Consider the following 22947-nt stretch of genomic DNA (forward strand, 5'->3'; position numbering starts at 1 on the left):
TTAGGTCAGCTGATCTGTTAGAGAAAATATGGTTTGTCTTCTGAGCCAAGGTTGAGCCAAAGCTGTGCATGTGAAGCATGTGATGTGCAATAAACACGATGTGATATAAATATGACTACAAGCAGTGATGAGCCATTGACCTGATTCATACTTAATACTGTGCTATTTTTAATAAAAGTCGCTTAAATTACACTTGCCACCTTACTGGTGGTGGTTCAACATACATATTTTCATGGTGATTTAATAAGTTCAATCACTTTGTCAACTTTCCATTCGTGCAATAATGAACAAAGTCTGATTTGCAACGAGGCTGTTCTCAGTTATCAGGCAGAATCCTGCACCGTGGGATGCTGTAGGACATATACAGTACAGAGTGTATGTCTGCAAATGTAAAGTGTCCTTATCTGAAACATAAATTTCCCAACAGCTGTGTTTCTGTCCTAGGCCTTGATGATAAAATGTCCCTTTGAAAGAGATAAAGAGTTCCTATCCTAAATTATCACCCTTGTTAATGTACCCTTCCATTTTGAATGAGAAGAATGAGAAGAGTGACACTGTGGGGATTTGCATGTTGTAGCAGGTTATTTGATTTTATAATACAGTTGTCTAACCATCATTTATATATCATGATAGAAAACAAACACAGGAAATAAAGCTGAATAATGACAACAACAACAATAATAATAATATAAGGCAAACTGTTTCGCATAAGAACTTGTAATATGATGCCATCTTTGAATCCCTGCACTTTAATGGGCTCTAGTTATTGAGTTTAATCCCCTGAAAGACCAGTTTAGTGCCAAGCAATACTAGCCAATTTCTTTTTTACTAAAGGAAAATTGTTGCTTTCACGGGAGCTTTATTCTGCTGAACATTGCACTGAATAGCACTACTACAGCTGAGGGATGGATCAAAATGTAAGACTGGAACAGAATCCAACTTGAAGTATTAACACTCAATTGCCTGTTGGTTTGCTCTGCTTAGCTAAAAGGATTGTGGTCCGACACCACAGGCCTGTGATAAAGCCTCCTTTGTGACAGTTATAACTGTTCAGCTGTGGTTATTTCAGCTGTGTCTGGACTTCCCTTTATAGTTAGTTTCTCTCTTTGCATTACACTGCAGCTGCATTACAATAAGAGGTAGTTCCAATATTTTGTTCACACCCTTTTTTATAAATAAGAGTAGACTAGATATTTGGGAATATTGCAGGAGAAGCAGGGGAAAAGAGAAGTAAAAGAGTCTGTTCCTACTATCTGCCCCCCCGTTTTACTTCACGTGCTTTATTCTGAATAGCTCAGTTTAAAATACTATATAGAGATAAAAATCTGCTAGATAGCTAGGACCATCCACTTTGTGTGCATTTGTGCGTGTGTAACAGGCTGACTGCATGTAGAAGTGATATGTGTTTCAGATTAACAAAGAAACAATTAATAACAATACAATAGAACTGCAGAATAGCAATGACAGCACAGTTGTATCAGTGTTGTCATGCGTTGCACTGGTTGTCTCTTGTCATGCATAAACAAATGTTGCTAATTTTATAGCAATCACACGTTTGTTTCCCAAGGAGATGTTGCACTTTAGTCTTGAAGTTTGAAGGAGGCTGTGGTGCAGATCCAGGACACACTGGAGAGATGACATCTCTTGGCTGGCTGCATAAGCTGGTAGAGGTACCTGGAGGGCAGAAGGTCTGGGCTTGCTTGCTTAGGCTGCTGCCTCCAAGACATGGATGGATGGAAGCTTACATTTGTTCTTTTTTTTCTTTTTTTAAAAATTCTTTATTTCTAAACTATTACTTCACGAAAGTGATTACAGGCATTAATCAACACAGTTTACAAGAGAAAAACAAAACAAAACGAAAAAAAAAAAAAAAAGGAACACTGAACAGTCGGGAGTGACCAGTTAGCTAGGTTGGTAATTTCAAGCTTTGAAAAGAAGATTCGGCTTATGGGTATTGGCATATAAGACCCACTTATCCCAACACGAATGGAACCAACACACCCTGTCATTGACATAAGCTGTTACCTCCTCCATCCTATAAATCTCTAGCGTAATTTCCCACCATATTGACAAAGTCAGTATATCTTGCAAGGACCATTTCTTAGTTATACCTTTCTTACTTGCAACAAGTAAAGCTCTTAACAGACATGTATCATTTTTAGACCAATTCTGCAAAATCTCCAGTGTTAAATTAACACTGGAGAGTGTCTATATGGGTCCACACCTCTGAGTGTTAAATACAACACTGTTGAGTGTTAAATTAACACTTTTGACAGTGTTATATGTTTAAAAGTAACCTAGTCAGTTTTGAAGATTAACAATGGCTAACACTGAGCAGTGCTGATTTTCTAACACTGGAAAATAACTCAAAATGTTAGAAATATTCCAGTGTTAGAAAATCAGCCTTGCTCAGTGTTAGCCATTGTTAATCTTCAAAACTGACTAGGTTACTTTTAAACATATAACACTGTCAAAAGTGTTAATTTAACACTCAACAGTGTTGTATTTAACACTCAGAGGTGTGGACCCATATAGACACTTTCTAGTGTTAATTTAACACTGGAGATTTTGCTGTGATACATCCAAAAAAGATTGTCTTCATGTCCAAAGGGAATGTACAGTCAAAAATGCCTTGTAGTGTACCATGAATGTCTTTCCAGTAGGTCCGTAGCAAAGAACAATCCCACATAATATGGGTGTGATGTGCTCGTTGGTGTCCACAGTTTCTCCGGCACACAGGAGGATTTGCATCATAATGAGCCTTTTGACACGGAGTAATAAAAAACCTTATCATAGACTTCCATCCAAATTCCCTCCAGCTGCTGGAGGAAGTACTCCTCCATTGCCGTTCCCACATCTGAGACCATTCCTCCCTTGAAACACACACCCCTCCCTCCTTTTCCCATAACATCTTCACATAGTCAGTTGAGTGGGGAAGCTTATTTATAAGAAAATTATACAAAAAGGAAATGAGTCTTGTATCGACATCCCCACTATACGCCTGTCTAAACAGAGTTACCAATTCCACATTAGTGTTTGACATCACACCGATTGTTGTCTTTATATAATGTCTTATTTGCAAGTATCGATAAAAATCCTGTTTTTCTAGATTGTATTTCTGTTTCAGTGTGTCAAAACTAATTAAGTTCCCATCCTTAATCAAACTATTGAATGTAGATAACCCTTTAGCAGACCAACTTTTAAAATGTGAGTCCAATTTATTCGGGACAAAGTCAGAGTCATATGCATACCATTTAAATAAAGCCAAATCCCGTTCCAATTTAAATTCTTTCACGACTTTTCTCCATACAGTAAGTGTACATGACACCCAGGGGTTGCAAACCTTGTCAATACATTCTCGAATGTTCGAATCCATCAAGACAGCTTGTATTGGAGAAGAAAACATGCTCTCCTCAATAATCTTCCATTGTGCTTGGTAGCTTGTATCACACTAATTGACCACAGTCTTCAGCTGAGCACCCGAAAAGAATTTTTTGGTGACGGCAACACCCATCCTCCCGCCTTCTTATGTAGTTGTAAAGTTTTAAAACAAACCCATATAAACCGCGATATTATTTTATCCCATTCGTTGAGCTTACATTTGTTCTAATGTCTTCATAGGTGCTGCTTTGTTGCACAGAGTGTGGCTCTTTCCTAACCTGTCATCTTTAGAGATCCAGTTTTGTCTTTGTTGGCCAGTCTCTATGAACTGATACTTATATAAACAAACTGGTACATATATATTGGATTTCTTCTCTATTTCAGCATTCAAAGTGTTTTCTTATGCCAAGCCTCATTCACACACGCACACAAGCATTTCTTTCTATGCTGAAGCACTTTTAACGTAAGTTGCACTCCAATGGACGCATCAGGGGAAGCGCAGGGTTCAGTATCTTGCCTTGAAGAGCCGGGGATTAAACCTCTGACCTTCTTACTGGTAGAATATCTGCTCTGTGTTTTATGTGTGTTTTGGTGTAGTCAGTCACTGTGCTCAGATAGTCAGATTCCCACCATGCACTGACTGTTTTGAGCCAAAAACCAGTGGGGTTTGTTTTTGTCCAGCAGGTAATGGAATTTTTCTTGTTCTTTTTACATAAGTTTCAGGGAAATTGTGTGAAATTGTTGTTTTTTCCCTTTCTCTCAATATAGCAAGTTTTTGTAATTATAATGTTGCAATGTCACTTTTAGGCCTCTCCCAATAAGTTTCCACAATTGTGAGCTGACTTGGTTTGAAATCTATGAAAATTAGTTGGTGAATCTGTGAAATGACATCAAATAAAAAGGGGAAATAAAAAAGGCTGCAGCTTCACCACAGATCTAAACTAACTCAAAGCTGGAGGTGAGGCATTCGAGTCTGTGATCTATTGCTCTGGTGTCTTTGAGTCCTCTGCTGCCTGAGCAGAAAGTGAAATTTCACAGATATATATCTCTGAAAGTGCTAACAGTGACTGATACCCACACAGCAGCAGAGTGATACGACAGAGATGGATGAGCCATGGGAGAGCAGAGCTCTCAGCTGGGCGTAGATGAAGGTATAATAATAATAGGGACACACTGGGACTGTTATGCACTTGATTCTTTTCCAAAGCAGATGATGTCAGCAAATTGATGTTATTGTTACTGAGAGAAAAAAGGATACTACACTACACTACATCTTAGAATTTGAGTTTAAGACAAAATTCCCAGAAATCCTGCCTTTCAGTGTAAAGTCGAATGAAACAGTCATCAGAATCAAGCAGAGGTCAGATGTAGAGAACTAGCGCAGACAGTGTGAGCTGATATTGCTTCTGCAACATCATCTATGTGAGGTTTTCAGAACTTCTAAATCTTTTTACCCAACCACAATGGTGACACCACATATGTAATGACAGATGGGATTAGTGTTACACTAAGTGATTTTTTTGGTAAGGTTTTGCTTATTTTTACACAAAAGGTTTCAGTGTTGAGCCCACACAGTCAGTCGTTTTGCTTTGCCCAGAGCTGAACGATATGTATTTTCCTTCCAAATTAGTGTGAAGTTTCCATGAGATGAAAGCGGTTACTCAAAAGCGTAGACACAAGCCCGTAGTTTAGTACCGAGTAATGAAGGCCAATATAAGTCTGTATTATCTGGACTGACTCATGGAAATAAGAAAGAGTGACATATATATATATAGAGAGAGAGAGGTGGCTGAGGATTAAAAAAAAGAAAAGAAAAGAAAGAAAGACATTATCTCTGACCTGTAGAAAATATGATCATTAAAATTGTAGCCCTTCTTTTAACATCAGGGGCTTCTTCAGTGTTTGCTGGATTAACTAGATGCATGTCAGATACAATCTCATATTTACTTCAATCTTTTTAGTATTGCACTTAAAAGTCCAGAATTGAATACTAACTATGCTAATTCCCAAACATAGTCAAAAATCCATATATTATCCATATTATTATACTATTCTCGGAATATTGTTTCCTATAGGGCTACAACCAGCAGTATAATCCAACACACACACACACACACAGAGTGAGAGAGAGAGAGGTCCCAGTCACCTCTAATCGGATTAGGCGACTGTAGGTTAACATACAGCTGCCTCTCTCCGCCCTAGGTGGGACGTCCCTGTGTGCCTGCACTTGTAGTCCGTTTTTCCCTTTTTTTCGCTGTAGCAACACTTTTTGAAAGTACCCAAATTGTATCTGTCTCCGGGTACCCTCGAGCCGGATAACTCATAACGAAAACACAACGTGGTTTCGTTTTGAGGACGCACTCCGTACTTGCTTACTTCGCAGGACTTTTTATGGCTCACAAATCTCCAAACTGAGAAGTGGGGTAATTTTTTTAATTAGAATGAGGAAACGAATCAAGTGTTTTATGTGATTTGGGCTCTCGAAGGCGATTTCACGGACTTTCCCCGCGCGTTAGTTTAGTTGTCGTGGAGAGACAGCCAGTCTGGATGCTCGCGCGCCCTTTGCCAAGCTGCGCTCCACCCTAGGTACCCTAGGCTCGGGGCTTAGATGGTGCTGATCACGGACGACAGGGATGGAGGAGGCGCCTCGTCGGTCCGAGTCAGACAGCTCCAGCAGCAGCAGCAGCAAAAAGTCGGGGGAGACATCCGCCAAGTTCACCCGACCATAACTGAGGAGCCTCTGTCCCACTATGTGGACGAGGACTCCCTGGGCTCGTGTGAGGAGGACACTGAGGATGGAAGCGAGGACGACCATGACGAGTTCGAAGAAGTTGACTTTGAGGACCTGGATGATTGTCGGAGCATCGCGTCGGACGACTCCTTCTATCCACCGGATGATGTGTTCGCGGACTCGGAGCGCTCCCCGTCTCCGGACAGCCCGGAGCCGCTGTCTTTTTTCCAGGCGTGCTGCACCAACAACGCGGCCATAGTCCGGATAATGATCCGGCATGGTGTGAAGGAGGAGGAGGTCAAGGAGACTGACAGGAATAACAGGGTATGAAGCACACAACAGAAACTCCGAGTAACTTCACACACGTGGCTTTAGATCACCTCCACAGTGACACCAAGAGTTGTTGTAAAACGTGCATCTCGAAACAGTTTCACAAGGTTTATGTTTGGAGTTCCCAGTTATATCTAACAGTATCTTAGGCCCATTCTTTGTGCAACAAATGCAGTCAAAGATTTTCAGACTGAAATAATTAAATCCGAGCTTTCTGGCTTACTCAGCTATTTTCAATTTTTGGGAAGGTTTGACCTCTACAACTTGTAATGCATGTCATATGGAAGTCAGTGTAGCTTACATTAGTGTCTCTGTAGTTCTGTGACTTAGGCCTACATGCAGTTTACTTCTGACAGCTGTTTTTGCACTTTTCCTCTGCTTTGTTTATTTTCATAATGAGCTCACACCTTTATCTGATAGGCCTTTCTGAAAGGCCTCTATGTGTGAGTTTCTGTGTGTGTGCCTGTGTGTGATGACAGATCTCAGTTTATGAGGAGCTAGAATGCTCAGGCGCTTTAAAAAACACTGAAGGCTCTTGTGATTTTTGAGGAAACACACCACTCCTTTCTGCGCGTGTGGTCATGCAGGCGTATTTATGTGTGAAACAGAAAGTGCTTCTAAGGTTTTATGTATCAGGCCTTCATAACAAAAGTCATCTGGTCTTTAGCAGGCATTAAGAAAATATAGCGTCAGAAGAACATGTTATAGATTGTCTATATTTATTTATTAAAAACCTGTGAAAAACTAAGTACAGCCCAAGAATATCTGGTAATATCAAATTTCCAGCTATGGCTTGAAGAAATTGTTTTTCTGTGTGACCTTATCAGTCTCTCAAATCACTGTAAAGGAGTTTTGCTCCACTCTTCTTTACAACATTGCTTTGGTTCATTGAGGTTTGCAGGCATTCATTTGTGTGCAGCTTTTATAAGTTACACTAGTGTCTCTAGGTCTGGACTGGGCCATTGCAACACCTTGATTCTTTTCTTTTCAGCTGTGCTGTTGCAGATTTGCTGCTGTGCTTGGGATCGTTGCCTTTTGCATGACCCAGTTTCCGCCAAGCTTTAGCTGTCGGACGCTCGGCCTCAGATTTGAATCTAGAGAACTTTGGTGTACAGAGTTAGCACTGACTGCTAGATGTCGAGGACCTGGGGCTGCAAAACAAACCCAAATTATCACACCTCCCCCTATGTGGTTGACAGTTGACATGTGGCGTTTGTGCTGACACACTATGTTTGGTCCTCAAATGTAGCACTCTTCATTATGGTCAAACATCTCCACTTTGGTCTTATCTGTCCGAAGTCTTAAATAAGTCCCAAACCTAAGCTGTGCTGCCATTTCTTTTTAGAGTAAAAAGGGTCTTTCTCCTGGCAACCTTTCCAAACAAGTTGTAATTGTTCAGTCTTTTCCTAATTGCATTGCTATTTAACATGCTAATTGTAGCTGTGCTTTTATAGAGGTGTTCACACGTGCTAATGATCAGTTAATCAAGTGGATTTGATAAGCAGGACCGAGTGTCGACCTATGCTCTGAATTCACATAACGATGCACTTAGTTTTTCATGAACTGTGTTTGTATTTTGGCTGACACAGTGTAATATGTCATATTTTGATGTACTATGGAGGTTATATTTACCTGATTTTACGACCTGCTAAGGACCAGATGATTTTTTTTTATTGTGTCCTGAAGGAGGGTGCACTTTCTTTTTCACATGACAGTGAACGACTATTACTTCAAATGCATTAACTTATATGTGGATTCATTTTGTATGAGTCTGTGAGTAAACGTATTATATATATCAATGAGATGAGAGTCTGAACCAGGATGCATTTTAAAACCATAAAGTTCAGAATAGGATTGGATCCATTTCCGTTACAGCTGGCTGCATTTCAAATATGTCTTATAGAATTAAGCGCTAGCATAAACCAAATTATATGTCAGTTAATTATGTGAACCAGATTGTCCTCTTCAGTGGTTTTGATCAATGATCCTAATAAACTAAAATGAATGTTAGTTTTCATCTATTTGCATGGGAATCAATCTGCATCGCTTCAGTCCTGCCAAACAGCTGCAGCCCAGGGCAAAGAGATAAATCCACAGTGATGGCATGCTATACTTGTATTTATTCATCAGGACATTTCAATAATTGTAATTGAGCTGGCCTTCAGTGTGGGGTAAGGCAGCACATGTCAGTCACCATTGTCTTTGTGGCTTTACTTAGTGAAAGTTGGAGAATCCCTTTAGCCCAGTGCCAAGCAGCACACATGCCTAGATCTTTACACAAGGAAAAAAGCCAAATATATAAGCATAGTTTTCGGCTGTTTGCAGCTAGTTTAAGCTGAGAGGATGAAGTTTCACAGCACTGTAGATTCAGATAAGGAGCGCTTTTGTGGTCTTATATCACAAATCTGCTTCTTTGACCTAGAGGCCGACCCCATCTGTCGCTTCTTACATTTCACCTCCCTTTTTTCTAAACATCTGTCTCTCATCATCTCCTACCCCTCCTTATTTCTCTGCATTTACATAGTGCATCCAGTCATGAGAACATGGAAAGGAGTCCTTGTGACCTGAACATATGTGTATGTTATAAAGTATATAACAGGGAAAAGGTCAAAGGTCCTCAAGGCACTTTGAAACGGAAGACACATGCTCGCATTTAGTGTGTGTTTGAGTGTAGCTGCAGTGAGAGATATCGGAAAAGAGACTTCCAGATGACTAGGATGTGTGGTTGTGCATGTACCATTAGCTTTGTCGTGCCCTGTGACCTTGGGGATATGCACATACTCAGAGACACAATACAGGTTAGGTAACACATCTACTGGAAACACATCCTGACACAGATGTCAGCGTCTTAATATAGCTTCATCAAGTGGCATGTAAAACAAAGGCGGTTGTTACATCCCTGGCCTAGTCTGAGTACAACATACACGCCACTTCCTCTGTCACTAATCATCAGTTTAAAAAGAAATTTATTATCGAAAGATTCTTAATCTAGACCATCAAAAGGACTGTGGTAAAGTTTTCGTCCAAATATGTTAAAAAGATGGTAGATTATAGTTATCTAGCGTCCAGAAGTAGTTTAAGTACAGAGAGCTTAGAGCAGGGGTGGGCAATCTCAGTCCACGAGGGCCGGTGTCCCTGCAGGTTTTAGATGTGTCCTCGAACCAACACAGCGGATTTAAATGGCTAAATTAGCTCCTCAACAAGTCCTGAAGTTCTCCAGAGGCCTGGTAACGAACTAATCATGTGATTCAGGTGTGTTGACCCAAGGTGAGATCTAAAACCTGCAGGGACACCGGCCCTCGTGGACTGAGATTGCCCACCCCTGGCTTAGAATCACTGAAGCACAGACACATCAGGCCAATATGAAAAGACCAGGTTTTAGTAATAACCTGAATACTGTTTTTTCAAAACTTGATAAGCTCCGTAGACGCACGTATGAGTGTATGTTGCCTAGTTTAGTCACTATTTCAGGTCATTTCCTCTGGTCCCCTCCAAAAGGAAAGCTAAGCTAGAGCAGCGGTCCCCAACCTCCGGACCGGTCCGTGTGTCGTTTGGTACTGGGCCTTGAGAGTTGAGGCTCGGGTGTGAAATTTATGGTTTTTGGGGGTTTTATCATTAACTCGGTTTCCTTGGGTCTTTTCCTGTGTTGTAGTTGTGTGTCTTATTTTGAAATAAATATTTGCTCGTTACAATAGCGACCAGAGAGTATGAAGGGGCAGAGAGGAGGATGTTACTCTCAATGTTGTTGCCGCATTTCAGGAGGACGCTTCTAAGTTACACAATTACACAATTAATTTGCGTTTATTATTGTCTTGGTCGTATCATTTTATTTTGTTGTATTTATCCACGACACCTTAAAGGGCGGTCTGTGAAAATAAGATTAAGATTAAGATAACCTTTACTAGTCCCACACGTGGGAAATTTGTTACGGGTAAAATATTGTCGGACATTAAACTGGTCCGTGGCGCAAAAAAAGTTGGGGACCACTGAGTACAAAGTCTGCTGCAGACTTGTAGCCCAGAAACTGTGAGAGATTCTGTGTTGTGCAAACAGGTACTTCTGCAGCATGGATGTTTTCCAGTAAAACGATTAAAAACCAGAGTGTAGTTAAAAGAAAAAGAGAACAAAAGTTTCATATGGCCCCTCAGGAATTCAAGGGGAATTTGACAACATTGATTCACTGAACACTTGAAGCCTCCACTTTTAGTCAAATGTTTTGTGGTGTTATGAGAATAACTTGTGAAGGTTATGAGAAGGCTTATCCTCTAAAGGATATTTTTCTTCAGAACCACTGCTGTCATAAAACAATTAACTTTTGATGCCCGTTTTTCATTTCCCAGCATGTTTAGGAGGCCTTCTTAGTTCTTGTGAAAACTCACATTTGGTGTCAACACAGGCTTTGAAAAGCAATAAAACTGCATTTTCTGCTGCCAAGTGCACATATTGAAACTTAATTAAATGTCTGCATTCTGAATTTAGGAATAAACATAATGACAAGTTTGTGTGTTTAATGTGTATCCAATTTTCCAGTGATATGATTGCAGCACACTTTATCAAAATCTCCATGCTCTCATTGCGACATTGTGGCTGACGTGATGGATTAAATGTCAACAAATTATCGTCATTCTCATGTTAAAAGTAAAAGAATAATATGGTCATGGTACAGATTAGTGGTAATTCTTCTAGCGTTCAGGTATCAGCTCTGTCCTCAAAGCCCATCTGACCCTGTTTACTACACTGTGTGTTCCCCTCGCAATCAATTGGGTAATTTGTCATGCTCATATGTGCACTCAGTAAACACGCACAGAATCCTATCAACCTGATTTATACACAGATCAAATATAATAATTCCAAATTTCCAAATAGATTGGGGCCAGTTGACAAACCAGGACAGATACGGTATGTTTCATCTGCTGAGAGAGCCAGCAAAGTCGCCCAACAGAAAGAACAGCTGACCAACACACGTATCGACCAACAAGCCGGCAGGCAGATAGACTAAATGAAGCATAGTCAGATAGAGACAGAAATGTGGCACTGCAGATGGTAGCGAGCTCGACGCTGCTAGCAAATACTGATGAGTGGAAAAATCAAAGCGACAGTCATACACATCTGATTTGATACAGTTGTGTGAACGCTCAGCTGCAGACAGAAAGACATTTAACAGGGGCGATATTGACAGAAACATGGCCTGGTATGTCTGTGTCCGTGGTGTGTCTGACGGATGTGAATGAGGGTGGTCTTTAGCATGTGGCTCATGTGTACTGAGGTTTCCTGTAAAGTTAAAAAGGAATTGAATGTTTTCATTTTGATTTATTCACATGTGGTTTGCACAGGCTGCAGACATGCAGGCTGTCTGCTACAGTTAGGCTTCCATAAGTGCAGAAAGTAGTCAGAATAGTTCGCTGAAGAAGGCGGCATGTGTTTGAACATACACCTTTAAGTCACTCCAGGGTAAAGAGCAATACAACCGGAAAGAGAGCTGTTTTTTAGCAAGTTTCTAATTGGAAACATGCTTTCCTATTTATATTGATATGTATTAAGTAAGGCTTTTATTTGAGTGCCAACTTTTCCACCACTGCAGAGTGATCGAAATCACAGGACACACCGGCCGTTCTTTGGATTATCAACACTTTTTCACTACGTACAAACTATGCAGCTCTAAAATTAATAACTGGCTGCTTAAAAAGATGCAGTTCCTCTTTTCTTTTAGGACCAGCATAAATCAAAAAACGTATCCACGGTGAAGATAACGTGGTACTACTGCAAACATGTTTATTGTGTATCAAGGAATTTTAAAGGTTACACTGGGTATTGCATCGTATTGTGTCATCTTCTTTGGAACCAGTCTTTGGAGTGTTGCCACATTAACTGCAGATACATGGTTATGTTTCTCCCTCCCCCCTGTCTCCGTGTCTTTCTGACTGATAAGGCTAAGCCTTTCTATTCCTAGCACTGGATATTCCTCAGATTACTTAGTGTGTTAGTGTGTGTGTGTGTGTGTGTGTGGTCATCTAAGTCCAGGCAGTCCAGTGTATGTGTGTATGCGTGCCCGCTCATCAGAATACACATTATAATCTTGATTGCAAGATGCAAGTTTTAAATCGAGTGATGCTAGAATTCTTCAGCCTAATCTTGTTAAGACCTGTGCACGCATTTGATCAACATGGTCTCTGCTGAAAATTCATTTATTTATGTTTTATTATATAAGAGCACCCTGTTTGACCTAATAATTTCAGCAGCTGATGATATTTTTGAAAGACCTTTTTAGCTAGCTTCCATTATTTTCCGAATGCAACATAAACCTGACACCATTCATGCTCCAACATGTTAATGCTATGAAGTGATGGATGACTTTTAAGTGCTTTCTACTAAACCTACTTTGGAACGTCTTTCAGTTTTGACTGTGCACAGAAGAACCTAACAGTAAATAGTAACATTTGGCATTAGTTAAGACATTTTCAATGTATTCAATGCAATTACTTTACTTGAAAAGAAAAGGTCAGTATGAGAATGAGTGATGTCACAGGGGACAGTGAGAACATGTGTTGATGTCCATCAGCAACCGGTCTGCAACTTCATTTGCCCTAAAGACAAAATACCCAATCCCCCTGAGAATTCTCGTTAATTCTCGTCCGTCACTGGAAGTGATTGATTGAATTATTGATTATAATGATGCAAACCTATGCTTTTGATCACATTCTTTTTTTTTCTCATGATGGAGATTTTCCCAGTTTCCTGTCATTATTTGCCCATTTATGACAATCGAGGAGGGGGAGGTTGGTCTGATGCTGGTATACAGCCTATATATCTGTACGTTGCTGCGCTCCATCATTGTCAGCAGCTACCATTAACGTGCATTAAATAACTGATTGCAGTAGTGTGTATGACAGGAACGTAACAAGTACGTCGGGCGGTTGGGATAAATAAAGAAGCTTGTATGTGTTTATACCTGTGTGTGACAAAGGTTCGCAAGGAAAACAAAAACAAAGTCAGACGATTTAGATTGCTCGAGACATGCTGCAGGGCGTGCTGCTAAAGTACATCACATCACAACCGGAGGGCTGCCAAGAATGTGTGTTTGCGTATGTGAGAAAGCGTGAGAGACACAGACAAGGTCTACGTGAGAGTGTCTAAGCAGAGGGAACTATTTGAAGCTGTGCCAGTGTAAGTGAACTTCTCTGAGACAGTCCAGTAGTTACTCTGCAGGACCTTTGTCAGCTGTTTTTCTCAGATGTGCCAAAATTAGTGCGACTGTGTCTCCAACTGACTTGTTTTAGTTCACAGTTCAGTGTTTAATACGGCTAAGGTCCATGTCCTGTAAAATCTGAGGGATAATTGAACCTCTCTTCAACCTCAACCAAAAGCTTGTCTCCTATATTTTAATAGGAATCTCAGTGTTCAGTGTGATGTGTCTGATTAACATAAATAAAGCCGATGCTTAAGCAATCCTACCCGCACTGTGACAAAAAGCTATAATTAAATGATTTATCAAAACATTATATTTATTGGGTGCAAAGACATACGGTTGAAGCCTATTAAATTAGAGATAATTGAAACACTCCGCGACTTAAAAAACGAAACACTGTGATTTTTCTTGAAGTTTTTCTGTTTTGACTATAATTACCAGCCTATGAATATGCATAAATTTGAGAGGTTTATATAAATCTTCGGGCCTTATCCGTACCGATCTTCATTTGTTTTTATATTTAAGATTTCATACTGAGATTACCGGTACTTTCGATTGCATTCATGCCAGAGCTGAAAAGATTAATTAGGGGAATAACACCGTGTGCTTGGAAACCAAGATTAAAAACGTATTGTGCCAAAAAGGTGCAAAGCATCAGGCTGGTCTGTCATAAAGAGAACACCACATTTTAAAAGAAATTGAGTGTGAAAGGTAATAGTATAGGGTTACCTTGATGATGTGTAGTATAAGTTGAGATATACGAGTCTTTGTGGTCAACTTGACCTCGTTTTATTTTAGCACAGTTGACATTTTGTGTTACTGCAAATGCAAGACAGAACAAAAAAGTACTACAGTATTACTCAGTGTATAAACCTGTAGCAGAATACATGTGCAACGTGCAGCTGAAACATGACAAGGAGTAGGTGTGACTTGTTCTTTTTAGCACTCCTGGCTTTAATACAGCATATTTAGATAGTTTATTTAGATTTAAAGTCCGGGTAGGGTCTGGTAGCTTGTTAAGTAATGAACATGTTGTTTGCCTGTCAGCTCCAAATTCAGAATTCAGAGAATGCCCCCTTTGTTTCTTCTCCTTGCTCATCTGGATTGCCTATAATCAGGCTACACGGATTTCTAGTTGCGCACAATTATTTTGTTTTTTTTCTTCTTCTTACTCAACAAACTTGTTGTTAGCTGACAGCTGTGGCACCCAGTGTGGTCTTGTGCTGCTATAGCCCAGCTCCTTCAAGGTTTCATCTGTTGTGCGTTCTGAGATGTGTTTATTTGTGTTACTGTTGCATTCTTATAATTATATTTGTAAGCTGGCTTATGAGAAGAAGTCTTGTCATTTTCCTCTGACCTCTGGCGTCAACAAGGCATTTTGGCCCTCAGAACTGGCTCTCGTGAGATATTTTCTTTTTTGGGATCATTCTTTGTAAGCGCTGAAGGTGGTTGTGCAGGAAAATCACAGTTTATCAGCAGTTTCTGAAACACTCAGACCAGCCCATCTGGCACCAACAACCATGCCATGTTCAAAGTCTCTTAAGTCACCTTTCTTCCCCATTCTGATGCTTGGTTTGAACTTCAGAATGTCGACTTCACCGTATTCGCTATTCCCTAAGTGTGCTGAGTTGCTGCTCAGTGATTGCCTGATTAGATATTTGTATTTATGAGAAGTTGAATAAATGTAACTAATGAAGTGTCATATATGTTGTATATAATATTATTAGATTTATTTATTATTTTATATTCAGCATCTATCTGTCTGTCTGTCTGGCTACATATAAAGTATTGCCTGTATATCTGTGAAGATACATCACCTGAGAACGCTGAGTTCCTGAATTCTGCTCGCTCAGTCAACTTGTTTGTCTTGGCCAAGGAAGTGTGCACCTTCCAGAAAGTACACAACTTTTGCTGGAGTTTTCCAGTGTCAAACACTCACCAGGCCTCATAGAGTTTCACCCACAGACTAACCTTTACACATTTGTCCACACACATATAAAAGAGCAACTATTCTGGCAGAAAAACACATCCACGAAAAAGTACACAACAACATCAGACAGGAAGATAGCTTTTTTGAGTTTAAGGTTTCTCAGCGAAAACACAACAGATGTCATGTTTAATCACAGATATTAGTTTTGGGAACTGCACACAGGTTCACTGGTCTTGTGGATTTTTACCGGCGCTGCCTTGATGGCATTTTTCTGCAGACTGTTTCGTATATGTCAGCACTTTATTGCAGTTTTGCTTCACCTTCTTTTTCGTTCACCTTAGCGATTTTGCTGATTCTAACCTTATATATATCTCTCCCTTCTCTTTTTTTTTCAACTGTTCTATCTCTTTTTCCTGCCCTGTCACTTTTTCGTCTCAGATAGGACTACTGGTTGCGTGCTACCAAGGTTACGTGGATGTCGTCATAGCGCTGTCTCAGTGTCCGTACCTAGATGTCAACTGGCAGGACAGCGAGGGAAACACGGCTCTGATCACTGCTGCGCAAGCAGGTAACACATAACCATATAATCACAGCTCGCAGTAGTCAAATACACACACTGACAGGCTGATTCACAGTCTTGCTAGACTCTTACATGTACAGAAACAAATACTGTACACACGCACAAACACACACACACACACACACACACACACACACACACACACACACACACACACACACACACACACACACACACACACACACACAATATGCTGATACAGATGAACGCACATATGAGCACCAGAAAAACACAAGTTTGAACTGGCTCTATGTTCAAACTTGTGTTTGAACATAGAGCCACTGACTATGTTGTTTGACCAGTCGTATGATATCAATGATTTCCTTCAAAAATATTGTTAGCAAGTGTGAATGCATGATGGGAAACTGATTTTCAAGGCATTTTCTTATAGTGTTGTAGCAGGGCTGCTCATTTTACTCATTTACTTTAAATATAGACTGTAAATAGAAGATGGATGTAGCCACCATGACACCCAGTGGTTTTTAAACTATGATTCTGAAGCCTCTAAAGTTTGGCATTTTTGTCAACGCCTATCCTAATTTTTTGGTGCCATGAGTAGCCATATTTGCATGAGAGGTTGTAGAGTTTTCAGCACATTAGTTTCAGTTAATGCTAGCCATCTAGGTAGGAAAGCGGCATCCCTGCACCAAGGCAAGAGGTCAGCAAACTGCGGCTCAGCTCGCAAGCCACGGGTTAGAATTAGGGTTAACCATAACCCTATTAATACATATACAGTATGTATTAATTTGTCCTCTTTCAGTTATATCTGTAATCTGCCCCCCTGTCCCCGTCACCTTCGTTTCCTGCTCTTTTCCTCCCATTGTTGGGTAGGTGGAGCTAAAATGGCTCTTTTGATATTGAAGGCTACCGACCTACTTAGACTGTACCAGATGCAGATACCTGCATCACTAGTAACATATATATTAATACTTGAATTTCACTTACAAAAACTTAAGAACATATATATTGGATGGTCTGTTACTATAATGAACTGCTCAGCAAGCTGTGTTATTTGTTAGGGAATTATATCAACAACCTCTAAATAAAAGTTGAGGACTAGTGACTCTGATCAGCTGAGCTGGCTGTCAAAACATGGCGGTCAATCAGAACTTTAGAAGCTACTTTCGACTTGCTACAAGGGGGTAACTCTGCATGTTTACACATTTAGCAGTTTTACATCAAATGCCCTTCATAATGCAAAAGGGAGCTGTGTCTCTGGCTGAATCGAACCAGTAAACTTTTACTTGCAGACTGAAATGCCTAGCTAGAGACCAGGTTGTAATTCTGTATCTGCTGTAAAGACATTTTAATGCAGAAGTCTTTAGGAATTGCCTCGGTTTTATAGCCAGCCTCGAGTGGCCATTGCAGGATCTGCAGTATTTAGCACCTCTGTCCGACCAACAGTAACTATTTTCCGTCTCTCTGTTACTCTAGGCCACATAACAATCACCAACTATCTGCTGAACTACTACTCTGGGTTGGATATAGAGAGAAGAAACTGTCACGGCTTCACCGCCCTAATGAAAGCCGCCATGCAGGGCAGGGTGGAGTGCGTGCGCTCGCTCATGTTGGCAGGTAAGGAAATGCGTTTAATTAAATTAAATGCACGAAACTCTGTAGCAGTGCAATACTTGGAATGGGTTAGATTATAACTGCAGAAAATGTTATTTTCAGAAATTTGGCGAACAGATGGACAATTTGAATACGTAGACAGTAATTTATTTATTTATTTTTTAGTCATAACTAGGATTTATGTTGAGGTTTGATGCCAAAGCATAACAGCAGGAGGTTTAAATGTCAGGATGGATTTAATTTCAACGTATTTTTTTTTTTCCAAATAATGGACTTCTTACGCATTTACACAAATCTGCTAACTGACCCTGTGAGAGTGCTGAGTACACAAGTTGCAGTGAGCATAGCGAGACAGCTTTTAGCCACAAACTCACTCTGTCCCCACCTTGTTATCTTTGAGCTTACATGCTTGTGTATCCACAAATTAAACTTTTTCCTGTCTTCTTTGTGTCCATCAGGAGCTGCCCTGAATGCAAAAGACTTTGGCCGCCAACTGACTGCCAGGGACTGGGCCTTGTTTACAGGCCGTTATGAAACTGCATGGGTGATGACGCGCTTAATAGAACGGCCTTGTCCACACCAGTACTGTGATACATACAGGTACAATTCACAGCTAGCTGTCTAAGATGTGCAAGTCCTTGTTTATGATGGCATTTTCTAAACTGATTTCCAAGAGAAGAAAAAATCGCTGACCCTTTGTTGAATTTACTGCCCTGCTCACTTGTTATCTTTACATGGAGTTATGAAAAGCTGTGTGCAATTATGAGGTACCTGCTGTCCTCCTTTTCTTTGCATCCTCTCCACAAAAGCAGCTTTCTGAGCTTTCTGTTTACATCATCTCGCCCTGATAGCAGGCTGTGTAGCAAATAAATAATTGTGACTCTGCTTCAGATTATGTAGCCATCATTAGTGTTTCTAGACAAGCCTTGCTTGAGAAAGGTCAGTGCAAGTTACCACTGACTCATTAAAAAGAACAGAACATACAATATTACACATTCAACACAAAAAACACAACACAAATGCCTTTTCGTCTGTCGGTACATGAACTGATGTCAGTATTGCTCTCCCAGTCTAGAGTGGCGCCCGCTGGCATCACTGGTGGCCAAATCCCAGGAGCCACGCGGCTGTTTGAAACGCTTGTCGGACACCATGCGCAACATCTTCAACATCGCAAATGTCACCAACCCGGAGGATGAAGGCGCCATCGACCACATGGTTTCTATTACGACTGGCATTAGGAGCCCTTTCGTCGCTGTGGCATGCCGCACAGTGAGTGACTAAGCTCTAGAATTTATTTATTCTATTTATTGATTTATTTATTAATCCTCTTCAGCCTTCCTCACAACAAGTATTTCTCAATCACAGCCTCAGCTGAGGTATTGAATGAGTATAAACACTCTGTGGTAAGGTTGCTCTCTGTGTTATTCAATGATGTGTGCTTATACTCGGCAAACTTTGAGATACCAAAACTGTTTTTCTTATCTTCAGATGAAGCCAAATGTTTTTGAACAGTATGAAAACAATCTTCCACAGACTTGGCTTTTGAAATCATAAAGTCAAATGGTAAAGTTATTTTGTCACCGTATAGTATAAAACTCGTGCTTATACGTTAATGATCATATTATGGTAATAACACTTAAAATGTGGCACTAATTTATCATTTATTATATCAACCAATTCTGTGATTTCCCTTAGGATTAGTTCATAATAATTAAAGGAAATGATTAACACCAGCCTTATCCGCTAAGAAGGTTATTCGTGTGAGATTAACTGTCTGCAATACTGAAAACAAAGGCATGATTGACATCCAGAGTCACCAGTATTGCTGCTGCAATGCTGCTGATATCAGTACCAATCAGACTCTGCTGGTTTTGTTTCAGGTGTGTCCTGACAGTCCTCCGGGTGTGGGCAAACGGCGCTATGCGGTCCCAGAGATCATTCGCCAGCAGCGCGCCAAGGAGCTTCGCTCCATCAACCCTGACAGGGTGGACAGCCATCTCAGACTCTTTGAGAACTCCCGCGTGACTCTGGTGACCAAGAACTCAGCAGCTCGCCGGGCCAGCCTTCAGGCTCAGAGCCTGGTGCCTCGGCACAGGAGCTCCAGCTTGGGTTTGGTGTCTTATAACCAAGCGATGGAGCTACGGAGAACCAGCTTGTTGCCCATGCACATGGTGCTGAGGAGGAGCAGTGTGAGGCCAGGCTTCACCATACCCAAGGTGAGAGTGTCCAAGGCCCCATCGTCCACTTATGAGCCGGCACAGGTTCGGAGGAAGAGCAGCTCCAAAGATGGAGGGGGGAACTTTCTGCAGGTTCCAAAGTGGCGATACAAGGAGCTAAAGGAAGAAAGGAAAAAAGCCGAGGAAGCGGAGAGAAAGAGGCTGGAGGCTGCAACGAGGAGACATATTGCTACTGGGAAAAGGAAATAATATCATTACCTCAGAGGATATCGTGTACACTAAACCCCCCACCCCCCTCCAAACAACAAAAAAACATACGGGCCAAGGTGTCCGACAGATCTGGCGTTTATGGTTTTCAGCTTTACACAGTTAGGTGCACAGGGTGAGCTCAGAATTACCAGCAATGTTTGGATGCTGACCGACCTCTTTAAAAACGGCTGTCTCTATAGCGACAGCATTAGAAGTGCACGACGCTGACGTCAAACAGCGAATACCCAGGGGATTTGATACTTGAAATGTTTTTAAGCTAATTTATTTTTCATATTTATTGCTTTTTAACGGATGGCCGGGCCTATATTTTCTTATGCCTTGGGTGCTCATTACGCCGGTGTTTTTGTAGTACGTTGCACTGTGTTGAAGCAGAAGACAGTAACACACACTCTGAAACTGAAACCTACCGCAGAAAAAAATGTGTTAATTAAAAGCAGTTTATTAAAAAATATATCTTTTAAGTCATTCGGCGAGGAGTAATAATGATCTCGTCATTACTGGCTGAGAAAGCAAAGCAAGATTTGTAATGAATCTCGTGACGTCTGCCTGACAATATTTTAGATGCTTTCTTCTTTTGCTTTACAGTGACAAACCCTGAATGTATTTAACGTATATATTTTATATGTAGAGAGAGAAATTTAAATGCTTTTGATGACATTTTTCAATTAAGGGTGAAGACTGAAATGTATAGCTTTTGAATCTGACAGGTTGGGAAGAAATTTTTAGATTACTTCCTGCGCATTTACCCTTCATAACCCAATTAACCCTTTAAAGCCAAGTGTATCATGTTTATTATATCATGTTTATCAGTGCGATATCCATTTATTCGCTTCCGCTTATCCTTTCCAGGGTTGCTGGAGCCTATCCCAGCTGTCATAGGGCGAGAGGCGGGGTACACCCTGGACAGGTCGCCAGTCTAACACACAGGGACAGACGACCATTCGCACTCACATTCACACCGATGGGCAATTTAGATTTTTTATTTAACCTATCCCCACAAAGTGCATGTCTTTGGACTGGGGGAGGAAGCCAGAATACCCGGGGAGAACCCACGCAAACTCCACACAGAAAGCCCCTGCTGGCCTGATGGTGGAATTGAACTCATGACCTTCTTGCTGTGAGGCAACAGTGCTAACCACTGTGCCACCGTGCTTCTCTCAGTGTGATATCCCCCCCCAAAAAAACGTACATAAATTGCACATTTTTAAAGTAATGCAAATTGCAAAAAAACAAAAAACCAATGCCTGATGTAGCAATTATGTGCAAATTAATGTATACATGTATTTTTTATTCAATCAGAAACTAAACAGTCAGTTAAAAAAAAGAATTTTCTGGTAATTATTTCATGGCCCAGGCTTTAAAGGGTTAACACAGATCATAGCTTAACTTCACGTAGTGACTGGGAATGAGTCGTGTGCACAAGGTGTGGATGTTGTGAATGAAATAAAGTTTCTACTAACAGTGACCGTGGACTCAATTAACCTAGCCTTATTGATGATTTATAAATGCCTCAGCCATGTAGTGCTAGAAAAGTAATCTCAGTCTTCTTTTTGATCTCCATAGCATTTTTAGGGGCTCCGCTCAGGGGGAGAAAAACAACAAAACACTACATGCAAGTTTTGACATACAAAGGAGAGCCTGAAGTGATGACGTGTAACACGTGGCCACTCTGATCATAAAAACAGCCAACCCATTATAGAGCAGAGAGGTCAGTTTCCTGCTATGACATTAAAACAGTGAAAAATAATGGGGTGAAAAATAACCGTGATTTAAACCCACAGAGCCACGGGGAGCGCAGTGATATAACATTGTCTGGAATTTCAAGAGCACAATTTCACGCTCCTAACTCCTCATGGCGATTGGGGCTTAAGTGCTATCCAAGAGCGTGTGTCTAATATACATGGTGATGAGTTGCTAAGGGGTTACAAGGGCACTGCACAGCCAAATCGTTTCTTCAAATAAACTTCATTGACTTCAGAGTGGCAATCTGCTTAGATACTGCCCAGAGGAAATAATTTGAACATGACAAAAGAGGAGCGAGCTGCACATTTACTTGAACTCTACACTTCAGAAACTCTAAGTGGCTCCAGGATTAGCATATTTAACATTAACATGTTTTATATGAAAATGGATTTTTGCTGGCAGAGCCGTTTGCAGTTTGTCACGAGTCAACCGAGGTTAACTTGCCATGAATAAAAGCCAAATTCATTTACATTAGACTTTTGTGTTTGTCTTTTGTCAGTCAGTCAACTTTTTTAAAGGTTTCTGTGGAATAACAGAATGCAGTTTTTAGAGTCATTACAGGCTTATGTCTCTGTGCCGTTACAGCTTGTTCACAAATCCCATTTTCACACAAACAGAAAGCTCCATGTGAGTGTGTGGTGCAGGGAACGGACAAAACCTATTAGCCCTGAATGAATCAGATCATATTTAGGTCATCGTTGTAGTTCAAACAGCTGTTGGCTAAGATTGTAACCTGGGATTATGAAGAGCCACAGGCTTGGTCAGCACCACCCCTACCCCACGACCCAAATCTCTCACAGAAATTTTAGAAGTGTCAAAATAAGTAGCGCACCGTCCACTGGTAGTGTGACAGTTATTATGTCATGCTGGGATGCTACAGGCTGGGATTGAGACAGGGTGACCTGATTCCGCGTTGGCACTGAATGAGAGCTTCTTCCAATCCTGTGAAATTGATGGGGAATCCTCAGCAGGGGCCCTCTGCTGGTTGGTTCTAGTATAACACGTGAGGCTTTTAAGTTGAAAAGACTAAAAAAAAGACCCTTTCTA

At 40.8% G+C, this 22947-nt stretch overlaps 1 protein-coding gene across 1 annotated transcript; it reads left to right on the forward strand.

Moving 5' to 3' along the window:
• Positions 1–5592: 5592 nt before the first annotated feature.
• ankrd33ba (ankyrin repeat domain 33ba) lies at positions 5593–22350 on the forward strand. The gene is made up of 6 exons (XM_080865469.1): positions 5593–6436; positions 15997–16126; positions 17573–17713; positions 18169–18310; positions 18781–18979; positions 19591–22350. The coding sequence occupies exons 1-6, from the start codon at positions 5990–5992 to the stop codon at positions 20134–20136; spliced, it is 1605 nt and encodes a 534-aa protein (XP_080721595.1). The 5' UTR covers positions 5593–5989; the 3' UTR covers positions 20137–22350.
• The last annotated feature ends 597 nt before the right edge of the window (positions 22351–22947 follow it).

Source organism: Rhamphochromis sp. 'chilingali' (assembly GCF_963969265.1).
Source record: "Rhamphochromis sp. 'chilingali' genome assembly, chromosome: 18".
Taxonomy (NCBI): Eukaryota; Metazoa; Chordata; class Actinopteri; order Cichliformes; family Cichlidae; genus Rhamphochromis; species Rhamphochromis sp. 'chilingali'.